Source organism: Neodiprion fabricii, chromosome 7 (assembly GCF_021155785.1).
Source record: "Neodiprion fabricii isolate iyNeoFabr1 chromosome 7, iyNeoFabr1.1, whole genome shotgun sequence".
In the NCBI taxonomy this organism is placed as follows: Eukaryota; Metazoa; Arthropoda; class Insecta; order Hymenoptera; family Diprionidae; genus Neodiprion; species Neodiprion fabricii.
In genome coordinates this window covers 15,391,954-15,404,757 of record NC_060245.1, presented here as the reverse complement: position 1 = coordinate 15,404,757, position 12,804 = coordinate 15,391,954, and the positions used below count along the sequence as shown (strand labels likewise).

At 32.9% G+C, this 12,804-nt stretch overlaps 1 protein-coding gene across 1 annotated transcript; it reads left to right on the top strand.

Annotated features, from left to right (window-relative positions):
- Positions 1-1,478: 1,478 nt before the first annotated feature.
- LOC124186338 (deubiquitinase DESI2) lies at positions 1,479-12,804 on the top strand. The gene is made up of 6 exons (XM_046577969.1): positions 1,479-2,143; positions 3,134-3,316; positions 4,499-4,571; positions 6,135-6,228; positions 6,332-6,473; positions 7,810-12,804. The coding sequence occupies exons 2-6, from the start codon at positions 3,191-3,193 to the stop codon at positions 7,984-7,986; spliced, it is 612 nt and encodes a 203-aa protein (XP_046433925.1). The 5' UTR covers positions 1,479-2,143; positions 3,134-3,190; the 3' UTR covers positions 7,987-12,804.

Sequence of the window (12,804 nt, the reverse complement as noted above, 5' to 3'; positions counted from 1 at the left end):
TACAAGTTGGGTTCACCCCAAGATGTAAAATCGTAAGGCACAACAAATATAAAATGTGTATGATTTTGAAGATACGTGTTCGAACACTGTGTTCCGCCATTATTGTTTACAATGGTCCGACGGTTCCGTAGCCCTCTCGTGGGCGTGAAACGAATTATGCAAAAATAATAACAAGCCTCATCATTGTCGGGATGGGACAGCTGGAACACCTATTATTCTTACACCGTGGCCGCCCGTTAGAGAGCGCCCTTCTTTCATACTTTCCATACCATGCTATGTGTCTATAGAAGTTTGTTCCGTACGCGGATGGAATGCCACAATGAGAGGTTAAGTTCTTGTATTCAAACACGTTAACAATAACGATTAATTGATGTAATGAACCACGGAAAGAAACTGTTGCTTGGTCAGATAAATATAATAAGAAAAATATATTCTCCGTACCCAACACTCTATGACGTGTTTCTATCTCTTTTTTAAACAAAATTTCCCAACAGGGGCGCTTAAGGCTAGGATTTCATGGGCAACAAAAAGTAGTAGCAGCAACAGCAATTCGCTGAACGTTACTAGCACTTCCAGAGGAAGTTTTTGCTGTATGAAGTTCATTTACCAGAACCGTGACCCGAACAACAGAGCAGCAAACGCAAGACCTCCTTGCGTAGACTCGAGGGACTCTGTGCTAGCACCTGAGCTACCATTGTCCGTAAGAGTGAGAGAGAAATGTACATGTCCCGTTATAATCTGTCTCTCTCGCTCTAGGCCAGATTTACCGATACGTTTCCTCTCGGCCAATCAATTGCAGAGAGAGATGGAGTATGCCGAGTATATACCTTGTTCTCTCATCACGAGGCTGACCGCATGGTATACCTCTAGTAGTATATGCTCTAAGACTCTATCCAATTCCACAGAGTAGTAGGAAGGAGACAACACTCGAGCAGCACTTGGCTCAAAAGCTGGCCCAGTTTTTAGGGCAACGTAAGAAGAATTGTCAAGGTGCGATTTAAGCGCCTCTTGCGGTGTAAGCCCGTATAGCGCACTCACCCCCTTCCCCATATGATCTCACGATTCGCCGTTTGCAAACCTTTACCTCGGATTTAATGTCGGTTGAGATTAGAAAAGCAATCACTCGGTGTTTACTGTTTTTTAGTCACTTCAGATGCGTATTTTACGAATTTACGGAATATGTTTATAAAACGGAGGCTTATAGGTTACGATTGCCGCCCTTTTTATTACATTTTATAGCGAAAATTTCACTTTTTTCCGTAAGAGACGCTCAAATCGCATTTAGATAATTCCTCTTACGTTACCTGAAAACTGGGGACAAGTTTTATCGCAGAGTGTTGTCTCCTTCCTACTACTCCGTGTCCTATTCTAATGAACATAGTTGAATTCCATGGTGATAGATGGCGTGGGCAAAATTTTCAACGTATTTACAAGAATGCCATGACGAATCTCTCTACTCATTTCTGCTGTTTCTCTGCTCGCGATAGCTGCATTAGCCCCAGTGTACTTCGGTATTAAGTAACAACAATTGTATGTAACAACGGTAAACCTTCATCTGTGATTCAATTGCCAATGTTATGAAAAATTGAAATACGTACTAAAAGTGTGATGTACGTGATGTACAATGGTCATGAATAAGCAAACAGAATTGAATTTATGACGAACAAAAATAAGACGACAAAAAACAGCAGAAATGCTGTTAATTAACTGATACCAAACTCTATTGTTGGACACTTTTTCGCGCTGTCAAAAATTTTCGAGGTTAATTTTCAGATCGTGCCTCAGGCATACGTATGTATTGCCGAAGTATTATCGTACGGACGGTAAAATCCTAATTGAGAAGTTACAGAGGATCGCAGCTGTTGACGTCTTGCAGCTCTATTACTCGGTGTAAACAAATCATACGATTTTAACACATTTAATGAAAGAAAACGTACGAATAAATAAACGCAAAATAAATTGAGCGCTGAATAAAATTAACAGCAATAACAATATCGTACGTAAAATAATATTACTCAATTCACATGATACATGGCTAAAAAAGAAAATCTATAAATAGACGTAAATAACAAAAAAGAGGTACCAACGAACTGCGACATGTACGGAAGATTGCGGTGAATAGTCGTTTCCTTTTTCGAAGGAGGTAAATTTTTAGTAACATGTACATTACATGCATCGTTCATCTAGGCTTATACACAATCACAATCGTAATTCCTGTAAACATGAATATAGTCAGCTTCCCACCTAACCGATTTTAAAATCAGCTATGTAGAATCCTTTGTTCTCAGAATATAACCTCTAAATAAACGACGAACAAAATCTAAGTATTTCAACATTGTTCTTAAAAATTCCAAAGCTGTAAGGAATCACGAGATTTAAGCTATCAGCATTAATGTACCGAAACATTGTTAATAAAAATATAAACAACATTGTTCTACAACGTTAGGATGATTTTGATGGAGCTGAGTTTGGAAAATGTCAGCATATTTTGCTGTATTATAGTCAACTGCATTTCAATAAATCCTCAAATTCTAAAATAACAATTTTTTTCTTAATAATGTTTCACTACGTTAACGTTGCAAATTTCAACCACGATAAAGAAAATGGAATCATTGTTGAAGCATCATTATCGCACCTTATTTAGTTTGGGTGAATATTCAGCAATTGCATAGTCACCAGTGTATTTTAATGATCGTTCATCTATTTACTTATTGTTTCGTACTTCCCTGTAATGAGAAGATGTAAATCGAATACAGCATTATTCTTTGCCCATGTATTCGTTCGGCATTCACTAGCATGAAGTGTTTATACCCTGTAACAAATAGAATAGTCACTTTATTAAATGCGAAGTGCCATGCCATGTTTGTAGATATTTTGGTAAATATTTTCTTATTACAGAATAACTTTAAAGTAGTTGAGGTTGAAAAATATGAGTATGTCAAATGCTGTATTGAGGTTCATTAAATTTTTGACAATCCTAAAGTAGCGAAATAACGTCCCTTCCTAAAAATCCATTGCTTCACTGACATTACAAACTTCAGGCTCACAAAGTATTTTATATTATTTTTCTTCTGTTGTCCTAAGTACGTACAGATTTAGTCAATGCTGATTAGAATTTGTATCTGCTTGTTAGGTGTGAGCTGGAAATTAGGTAGCGCAAATTGGCCTCACCAGCTACAAGTATCTCTCTATGATGTTTCCGTCAGGTCTTGGCTGTAATCTCTCCTTTCCAAGCTGTCTAGGCTATCCTCAGGACAGTGAAGAACTTATTCCAAAGATGGCGCGTGAACCCATCATTTTAAATGTTTACGATATGGTGAGTAAACATTCACTGGGGTGGATATATTTTTTTGTATTTTCCACCACTCGTGTTGAGGAATTTTGTGTGAAAAGGTATATAAAAAATCGCTGCGTCTCAAGCGTATGCAACACCAAGGTAAAGCCAAACTTATAGCCTCGTATAAAATGAATATTTCCTCTTATAGACAATCTGGGAATGATAAAAAACGTTTCCCATTTCTAGATTTTAAAATTACTGTTTTTCTGTTCAGTTAAGTCATACTATTCACAAGAGTTTTTGAGTAATTTGAAATTCTCAATACCATGTTGAAAGGTTATCGTGTGTTCCACTTGTGATACAATGCAATAATTAGTAGGAAATTCTATGGTTTGAAATGATAATTTATTTTCAATATGACTTCATTTTCTGTGATACACGGTGCGAGTAAACTAAATGGCTAAACTTTATCTCTGTCATATAGTAGTATAAATTACGGTTGCCTGGGCTGAGCTAAAGTTAAATATGGAATTCAAATATTCTGCTTACTTAGATGAAGTGAATTGCATATAAATTATTAAAGAATTTCCTAAACAAATCATAAATAACATAACACTCTTGGTCAAAATATTCACATTAACAAATTTTTAGCAATTAGTGTTACTGTACTTTGTACAAAAACTTGCCACTTGGCAATATCGCAATGCATTATTCATTAAATTCCATGTTTCTGATAGTATACATAGGTTGTTTAGCTCTGCTGTTCTAAGCTGCTTGTAAAATTGCAAATTTTCTTACCGTTGTATTAAATATCTCGATAAACAAGTCTATGATCTATGCCGTTTCTAAAATAACATCCTGAATTCTTCAAGAAATATGTTTATTATTGAGACGAAGCTTTTCAAAAGTGTTCGTTCTGCAAGACGCTTTGTAGAAAATCAATTTTTTTACAATTCCCCCTGTCTAATTAGAATCATAATATGCTCTAGAATCTAATTGTTGAACTTTTATATGCTGTAATATGAATTTTTTTCTGTTGTGATCGATTTTGCAGCAGAGTTTACCAGAAAAATTACTCGAACATTGGAAGATTTTAATACAGTCAACAATTCGTGTTCAATTTATATCTCATGTTCGTCGGGCAGCAAAACTGAATGCTGATTCTAAAATTTATTTCAATTAATGTTTACCAAGGAAATTAAACTTTTTTGTATTTCACAGTATTGGATCAACGAATACACGACTCCCATTGGCTTGGGCGTATTTCACTCGGGTGTAGAAATTTATGGAACAGGTAAATACAATGTCAATTAACATATTGTCTGGCCAAATGAAGAAATTCTGGAAATTGAAGAAACTCCACCAAATACAGTTTTTCAAACCTACAGGAGAAAAAGACAAAACTTGAAATAACGCAACAGGACCCGGATATTTCGAACACTCGTAATATCCTAAAATTGCACATTATGCCCGAAAAATGCTGTATAATTTTGTAGAATCGTCAAAAATTCTTTTATCATTATAAATGAATTGAATATTCCATCACACACGATAAAAAATAAGGTTTTGCATTTGAAAACTAAAGTTGCTGATCAAGGTGAACCATGTGGATTAGATCGATGGAGTCATTTGTTGCTGAAAAGCCTGCACTAATAAATTGCTTTAATTAAATGGTGTCAGGAGTATGAGAAATTTTCTAGCACATCTTAGTCTTGTACTCTACTTTGTATGCCAGTCAGCGAGTTCATAATTCGGATTTGGGCATTTGGCAAAAATACTAAAAATTGAAAATGCCGGCACCATTTGATGGAGTTGATATTTTATGCAAATCCCAAGTATCGAAGATAAGTAAAACTAAGAATACGAAATTTTGAAGGAGTTTGTGTTCCCATTTCGAGGTTTTCCGTTTTTAAGAATTCAGTCGCACCTGACAAGCGGAATATAGATATTAACACCAAATACCGCCATATAGGTTGTAACTTTCGTGATTATTTAGAGCCTCTAGTTTGTGATTGCACCACATCAGTGGATTGTCTTTGTCCTAGTGAATTACGAAAAGAATTAATTAAGAAAAGGAACTCCTTTTATCGGTTTGGAAAGTTATAGGATCTTAGTTACCCTACTTGAGATGAAATGATTACTGATAATAAAATTTCCGCTTGCCTACAATGCCTTTTTCTTGAAAGATGAACGAGTATTTTTTTAAAACTGTACTCGATCATGAAGTAAAATCGTTGAGGCGATTGTGGATCGCTTGAAAATTGTTGCTTACACAGAGAATCGCAATAAAAATAAGATAATTATCGATCAGTGGGTAAAAAAACAATATGAAAACAGTTTCTTTCAAGTAGCATGCTTGGTGAAGAAATTCCTAATATTTTCTGCGAGAAATTCCAACCATTCTTGAGAAAATTTGGAACACAATCGTAGATTTTGAAGAGAATCTTACTCGATTTTCATGGTTCTTTATGAATATTTGCAGAATAACTTACGTTTCTGCAGTAGTTGTAGTTATATCAATCATTGCAACGGATATAATTTTATCGAAATTGTGGAATACCAGCTCAATCTCTTCCACGAAACTTTAACGATGGTCAACTTAATTTCATTTGGGTTATTTTTATACAATTATCAGTAATTTCGTTAATTTATTTTTTTTTTTCTTTGGGGAGGGGGAATATTTAATCGTTTTCATGAAAAATTTAAGAAAAACAACTATTTTCTACGATTTTCTATTGTTTCGTAGAATGTCTTAGAAATTATTTTCACCAAGTATGGAATAAGCTTTTTCAAACAAGATGCTGCAGACACTGTAACAGATATTTGATCGCAAAATTTATACATGAACTTGTTTCAGAATGGGCGTACGGCGGACACACTCTACCAATTTCCGGTATATTCAACATCATACCACGAGCAGCAGAAGAGTTAGGGGAACAATTTAGATTTAGGTAAATATTTAACGAACCTATTGAACAGGGATACGATATTTAAATTTTCTTCAACATGAGAAGTAAGCGACGACAAACACTGCCAGTTAATTTTATTCCACAGACAATCTGTACAAATAGGCTATACCGACTTCACTGAAGAAGATGTATCTAGGATTATTGTAGAACTGGGAAAAGATTTCCGAGGGGATCGTTATCACCTTATGAACAAAAACTGCAACCACTTTAGCAGTCAATTAACCCAGGTAATACATCTTTTCCTATTCAAATCGAGTTTTCGATTATCTTAGTACGTTATATTGCTGCATTATTTAGTCACCATTATTCTGACATGATCCATAAATCTCGAAAAATCCAGCATTCCACCACACTCTATTCTTGACCGATAACTGTACGTGAAAATCCGTAACATCTGTATGATTTCTGTTACTTGATGGCATATCTGAAACTGTGTGAAATAGTGTGAAGAATTGGACAAAATGTCATAAATGAAGGCTGCCTTGGGTTTGTAAATTCTTGTTGAGTTGGCCAGAACTACTAAACAGTTCTGCTCTGGTATAATTTTTTCACAAATACCATTTTTATGGTGACAAAGTACCGGATTTAAATGCAATCAACTTATTTCAAGACCGTTTCACTCCTCATTCAACATCAGTTCAATCATGGACGAAAGTGTAGTTTTAACCGTTTACTTGATTGAACAATTTATATTTTTTGAAATTTTGAAGCTCAATTTAAGTTTGACTGACTAACGCTTTAGTGTAACGGTATTTTCTTCTTTCTGTTTTGTAAATAATTCACTTCAATTTCGTTACAACCAACGTTTTCGTTGAACAGTGATGAAAATCAATTACTGGAAGATGAAGGAAGTTAGTTGGCCCAAAAAAACTCTTTATTAATGTTAATACAAGATAATCTTACATTGAGTATTAATCAAATTATTAAATTCGTAAGTGACTAAGTGTATCTACCAAGATATGTTTAAACTTATGTAACTTGAAAATACTGGAATTATAAACAACGGTTTGTATTTCGATGCTTTATTTGAAATCACTTCGAAATGGTTAAAAACCTAGTATATTCGTTCGAATTTACTCTAGGATGGCTCGTTACATTATGAGGAGATTGTATTGTTCAAATTCACTAAAACGCTGTGTTTCATATTGTGAATGTTCAATTTTACAACATTCTACCGATATTAATTGTGATCAATGAATAATACTATTGAATTAACTACTGACAATGATATAAAACCTGTTCCTGTGAATTGGTCGAAAATAAGCTTCTGAGAAAAATGAGCTGCCTTAGAGTGAAATTGCATGAATATATTTGATTTTTCATGATCTTGAAGTGATTCGAAATAAAGCATCGATATCTAGGCTTCTGTTTATACTTGAAAACTCTTCCATTTTTATAGAAATCTGCATCTAAGTTACTAATATATTAATTAGATAAATACTCAATGTACGACTATTTTGTAATACAGTTAACGAAAACTGTGAACTTTCAGCCTTGAACTTCCTTAAATACTGATTATCATTGCCACAGTATAAAATAAAAAAACTCTGTTCTAATTTTCAGATTCTGTGTGGCCTAGAGATTCCTGGTTGGGTAAATCGATTAGCATATTTCAGTTCCTGCGTTCCCTTTCTGCAGCGTTGTTTGCCCAAGGAATGGCTGACGCCTGTTGCCTTGCAACATTCACTGAGTCATGTGAGTCACCACGACAGCACACCTGCGTCAGATACTTCGTTGTAACATTTAGCCAATGACGTTGACGACGACGCAAATGTATTCATGTGTCGTAGAAGTCACACGTTTTAAGTAAATATTTGTATTTAAAGTGCGAGAGAGCGAGAGAGCGAGAGAGAGCGAGAGAGAGCGAGAGAGAGAGAAAGAGAAAGAGATAAATCAGACCAATGTTTTCTGAGGTCTCCATTAATAGATATGCACTGAGTGCGGGTTGCAAAAATTTGATACAAAGTTATAATTTAACTTAAAAATTGAACTGAAAGCCGCCTTGAGATTTTCAAAAGAATGATATAATACGTAGTTCTTGCGATTATAAAATTTTAATCCAAGAACTGGCGAATTTTTTTACAAATATTTTAAGCTCTTGTGTAATTATCCGAATGATGTTGAAATTTTGCGACTGAATCATTATTCAACATACATTGAACAACTTATATAATGCCATCGAACAAGTCTCTGAGCCACTACATGTCGAATGCAGAAATGATATTGATTATCTATTAGCAAAATCTTTGCATATGATTGCCTCCATAAATAAATACAACCATCTTAAAGTGTCTTTAATAACGATGTTTATGAAAAATATTAGACTAAGAAGTATTTACATCATTTTCACCTTAATCCATCTCATAGTCAGTAAGAATCATATTTAATGAAAAAAAATTGTTTCCATCTCGTCTAACAACTGCAGAAATAGATGACTAGTCATATTTTATAAATCATGCAAATTCATCAAATTTATTGTATAAAATTCACCTGTTATGAAACTGATGTAAATTTATCAGGCATTTGTAGTTTCGTCACTTCACGGAAAAGTTACGGATAAATTTTACCTTCATTGCCTGTTCAAGGACGTCAACATTGAGAGAAAATGATGAACTTCATAGATTAGAAATGATGTTAAGCAGGCATGGCCCACATTTCTTTTCACTGCATCGGTCTCGTGCTTCTTTATTAAATTAGATTATTTGTTACTGATATAATATACATACAAACTATACAATGATCAAACGTTTCAAGATTATACTTTATGGATTAGCTTTAATATTCAATATTTTTATCATTACCCTCCTCATCTTTCCCTTACTTACAAACGCACAAATTGAATTTATCCGTCATTTTAAGATTTATCATTTAAAGAGGTTTAAACTTCGTGGAAATATATTAACTTGTTTTTTTTTTTTTATATTTTTGCAATAAAAACTTCAATTTAATTACACCGAAAGGTGAGTCATCAAAATGTAAACACTCATCGCCGAACAAAACTTCAACTCGTGTGTTAATAAAAAGTAATTACTAAATAAAATGATTATAGAATCCTTCAGAAAAATGATATCAGGTTAAATCGGTGTAATAAAGTCACTGTAAAAATCGATTACTTGAGCAGCTTATTTCCAAAGTTATGAAGCTTTACAAATTTCGAACATATTCTTGCCAATAAGAAACTTTTCATAACGTACCACAGTGAGTTTCAAATTTAATTTATTCACAAACTGCCCTACTAAAGATGATAAAAAGTTGATGTTGACTTGTTATTTTTAACATTAGTTTGCGGAACTTTTCAATAATTTTGTAATATAATTCTAGCATTAAATTCCAAGGGACGACGACCCTTTTAATTAAATATTCACGGCTCATTTTTACTTTTTGCTTACTTTCTGCGTATCTCAAAGTTTAGCTGAAGAAATCAATGTTATATATGATTATTTAAAATACTACTGAAAACTGACTATTTTTGGATTCTGGTTATAATATTTTCGATAGTTTGGGTAGTTAGTTACATTCGAAATTCTTTTATCGATTTTACAGAAAGTGAGCCATTTCTATTTGATATACAAAAGAAACCGTGTCCATTTAATCCTGAATCCCCGATTGTACAATTTATTTTGTGTTCCTGCGTCGACAGCTACAAAGTTTGCGTCAGCCAATATTTTTAGTGCGACTATCACTCGTTTGTCAGATAGACATTAATATAAAACATGCACCTGGTTTATTATTACACTTCATTACGATATTTATTTCTGCACAAATATAATGTTGAGTATCCACGTTGGAACAAATGTTTTACAAAGAGTATATAAACAAACTTACTCCTTATTTGAATTTAATACATAATTAGCGAACCAATGTTCATCGATACATAATGGAACATCAATGATCGCATTTAGCGTATTTCAATACACAGTAATTTTGTTCATAATGTAATTTACCAGTGATTTATAGATAGATTACCAATAACTAGACAAAAGTGGTTTGATGGTACAGATTTTTTTTTATCAATTTAATTCACGTTTAACTTCTATGATAGAATCGACAAAGAATATTTCAAGTATCCAATACTAACTTTGACTTATACGTTTATTCTGTACTAGTGAATCGATCAATGATTAAAGTTAAAATACACTTAATGACGAAAAATCTGTAAGATTTCTGTTTGAAATTGAAACAGACGGTATGGCTTGATGTTACTAAGGATTTCTGATAATTTTTATCGGGCAAATTAGTAAATACATACTATATACATGTTTGTATACATACGTATACATGTTTAAGATATGTTTTCGGCTTTAGAATAATGATAATAACAATAAACCTGATTCACCGTATATCTATGAAGGTATAAAATAATATTAATACCCTATTGTGGTGCGTATCGTACAGAATCAATCATTCCTTACAGAGATACTGGGAGTGCGAATAGGAAAACTTGATTCTTTCTAAAGTTGGATATTTATTTAGAAACAAAGAATTCTTTCCGAAACGCAGTCAAGCTAATTAGTTACAGTAGGTATCGTACATTAATAAACTTGCCATAACATTCTCTTAAAAACGTATATTTTCTATATTAGGGATTTTTGTTACAAATGAAATTTTTGTTGAACCCTCGGCTATATGGCCAAAGAACACATCGAACTCACTTCATCCCAAAGTTTCTTGTCGTAAGAACAAGAAATTTTTTGTTACAAAAGCCATGAATAGTAGTTAGTTTTTCTGTGATGTATATTGAATTACATTTGTTACATATTGGAAATTAAAATACTGAACTCGTTTAACAGTGAAGCTGAAAAAGAAGATGACAATTAATAAATAAAAGTAATAATCATAAATTTATATAATCAAAGACAAAAGTAAACAACTACATCAATCTAATAAATTATCTTGAAATGATCCGAAAATTTGAACAACTTGAACTATTTACAAAACATTGATGATAAATGTAAATAAAACGTTTTCTGTTATTAATTTTCGCTTGTAATTAATGGCAGGTTGAAAATGATTGAAGTTCGAAACTGAAAGTACAGATGTTCTCTTAGATCTATAAATCAAAAACTGTATTTCGGAGCGCCGTGAGAAAAATGTCTGTATAAAGAATATTTTTTTTCCGACAGAAAGTAAGATAAAATCGCTGGTTTTTTTTTAAGTCGAGCATGAGTGCTTGAGGTATTCGTTAGTTAAACATTAATTACAGCACAACATTGAATAATGATCATAATAATACAGTCATGTATCGTTATTTAGGACACTGTTTCTGCACTATGCAAATAATTTTTGGTATTTATTCCTTGAATTCTAATCTAAATATTAAATTATATTCTCATACATTTGTAGCGTGTATTGCTAAGTGAATTTTGAAATTCTCGTTTTATTGTATAAAGATAAAGAAGTCAATGAGTCGAATGAAAACTTTTGAAACACTCGCCCAAATGACTAGAGTAATGTTACGTCCATTGGTGATAGATTATACATATATTGTATGTATAATTACGAGTTCGTTAGCACTTATTGTGTATCAGAAATCAGGTAGAAAGAATATTTTAAAATAAAGAAAGGGTATACATCATATGAAATTGTGTATAAAACTACAAACTCGAAATTTACTCTGTATGTTTTTCTGTTTTATTTTTTCAAGAGAAACGTGTTCAATATTTATTGGAAGTTTAATTCTAAAATAGAATTGCTATTGTAAAAGTATCTCGATTTTGGTAGGTATTCATATTTTGACGATCTAATCGAATAAAAATGTTCTTTTTTTTCATTGTCGAAATGAGTGTATCACAAAATGCATGTGTAGAAAATAAATATAGCAGTACAAGAAATTTACTCAGAATCTTCAATCAAGCAATTTAACATACGTTAGAACTAACCAGAAGTTAAACTTGTATATTTGTAGCGCCTGGGCCTAATCCCAAGAAGAAAAATAGTGGATATCTTTATAAACTTTCGTTTATAGACCCACGTATAGTGTACTTTATAAAGAAACTCGCATAGGTGTACGTGTATGTACATAACATTATTTTGAAATATTACACCATTGCATACATCGACGAAAGCGATTCCAAGTTTTTGATAATATAATTACCGTGTTGTTCTATGTAACTTATTGTTCATTAAGAGAACCTGTAATGGTAGTAATATTAAAAGTTCTATATAATTGAGATATTAATAAAACGATCTTTCATTTGTACACCAAGCAAGATTAACATTTAAAATAATGTGTAACCCAAATTTGAAAGCCGTTTCCGCATGTTTGCCCATCTTTCGTATCGTTCTTACACAATAGTCATATTTTCGTGACAATAGCGCATAAAATAGGGATTTCTTGACAAGAGCTGAGGGCGCTCTCCTTTTACATCAATTTTATGCCACAAGTCGAGACTAAGTGATTTCATTGGTCGGATCTAACGGAATAGGCCAATGAAATCACTCGGTGTCGTACTGTGTCAGAAAGTTGCAAGAATGACCAAAATAATCGATTTTCGATTAAATCGATTATTTTTTCCCGATTAATCGAGTATAATAAATTATTTTTCAAACTCGATTGAA

Bases quoted from the DNA above. Each gene is read 5' to 3' on its own strand.
- LOC124186338 (XM_046577969.1), top strand. From the start codon at position 3,191: ATGATGTTTCCGTCAGGTCTTGGCTGTAATCTCTCCTTTCCAAGCTGT. The intron at 3,317-4,498 runs GTGAGTAAACAT...TGTATTTCACAG, and splicing joins TTTTAAATGTTTACGATATG to TATTGGATCAACGAATACAC. The intron at 6,474-7,809 runs GTAATACATCTT...TCTAATTTTCAG, and splicing joins TTAGCAGTCAATTAACCCAG to ATTCTGTGTGGCCTAGAGAT.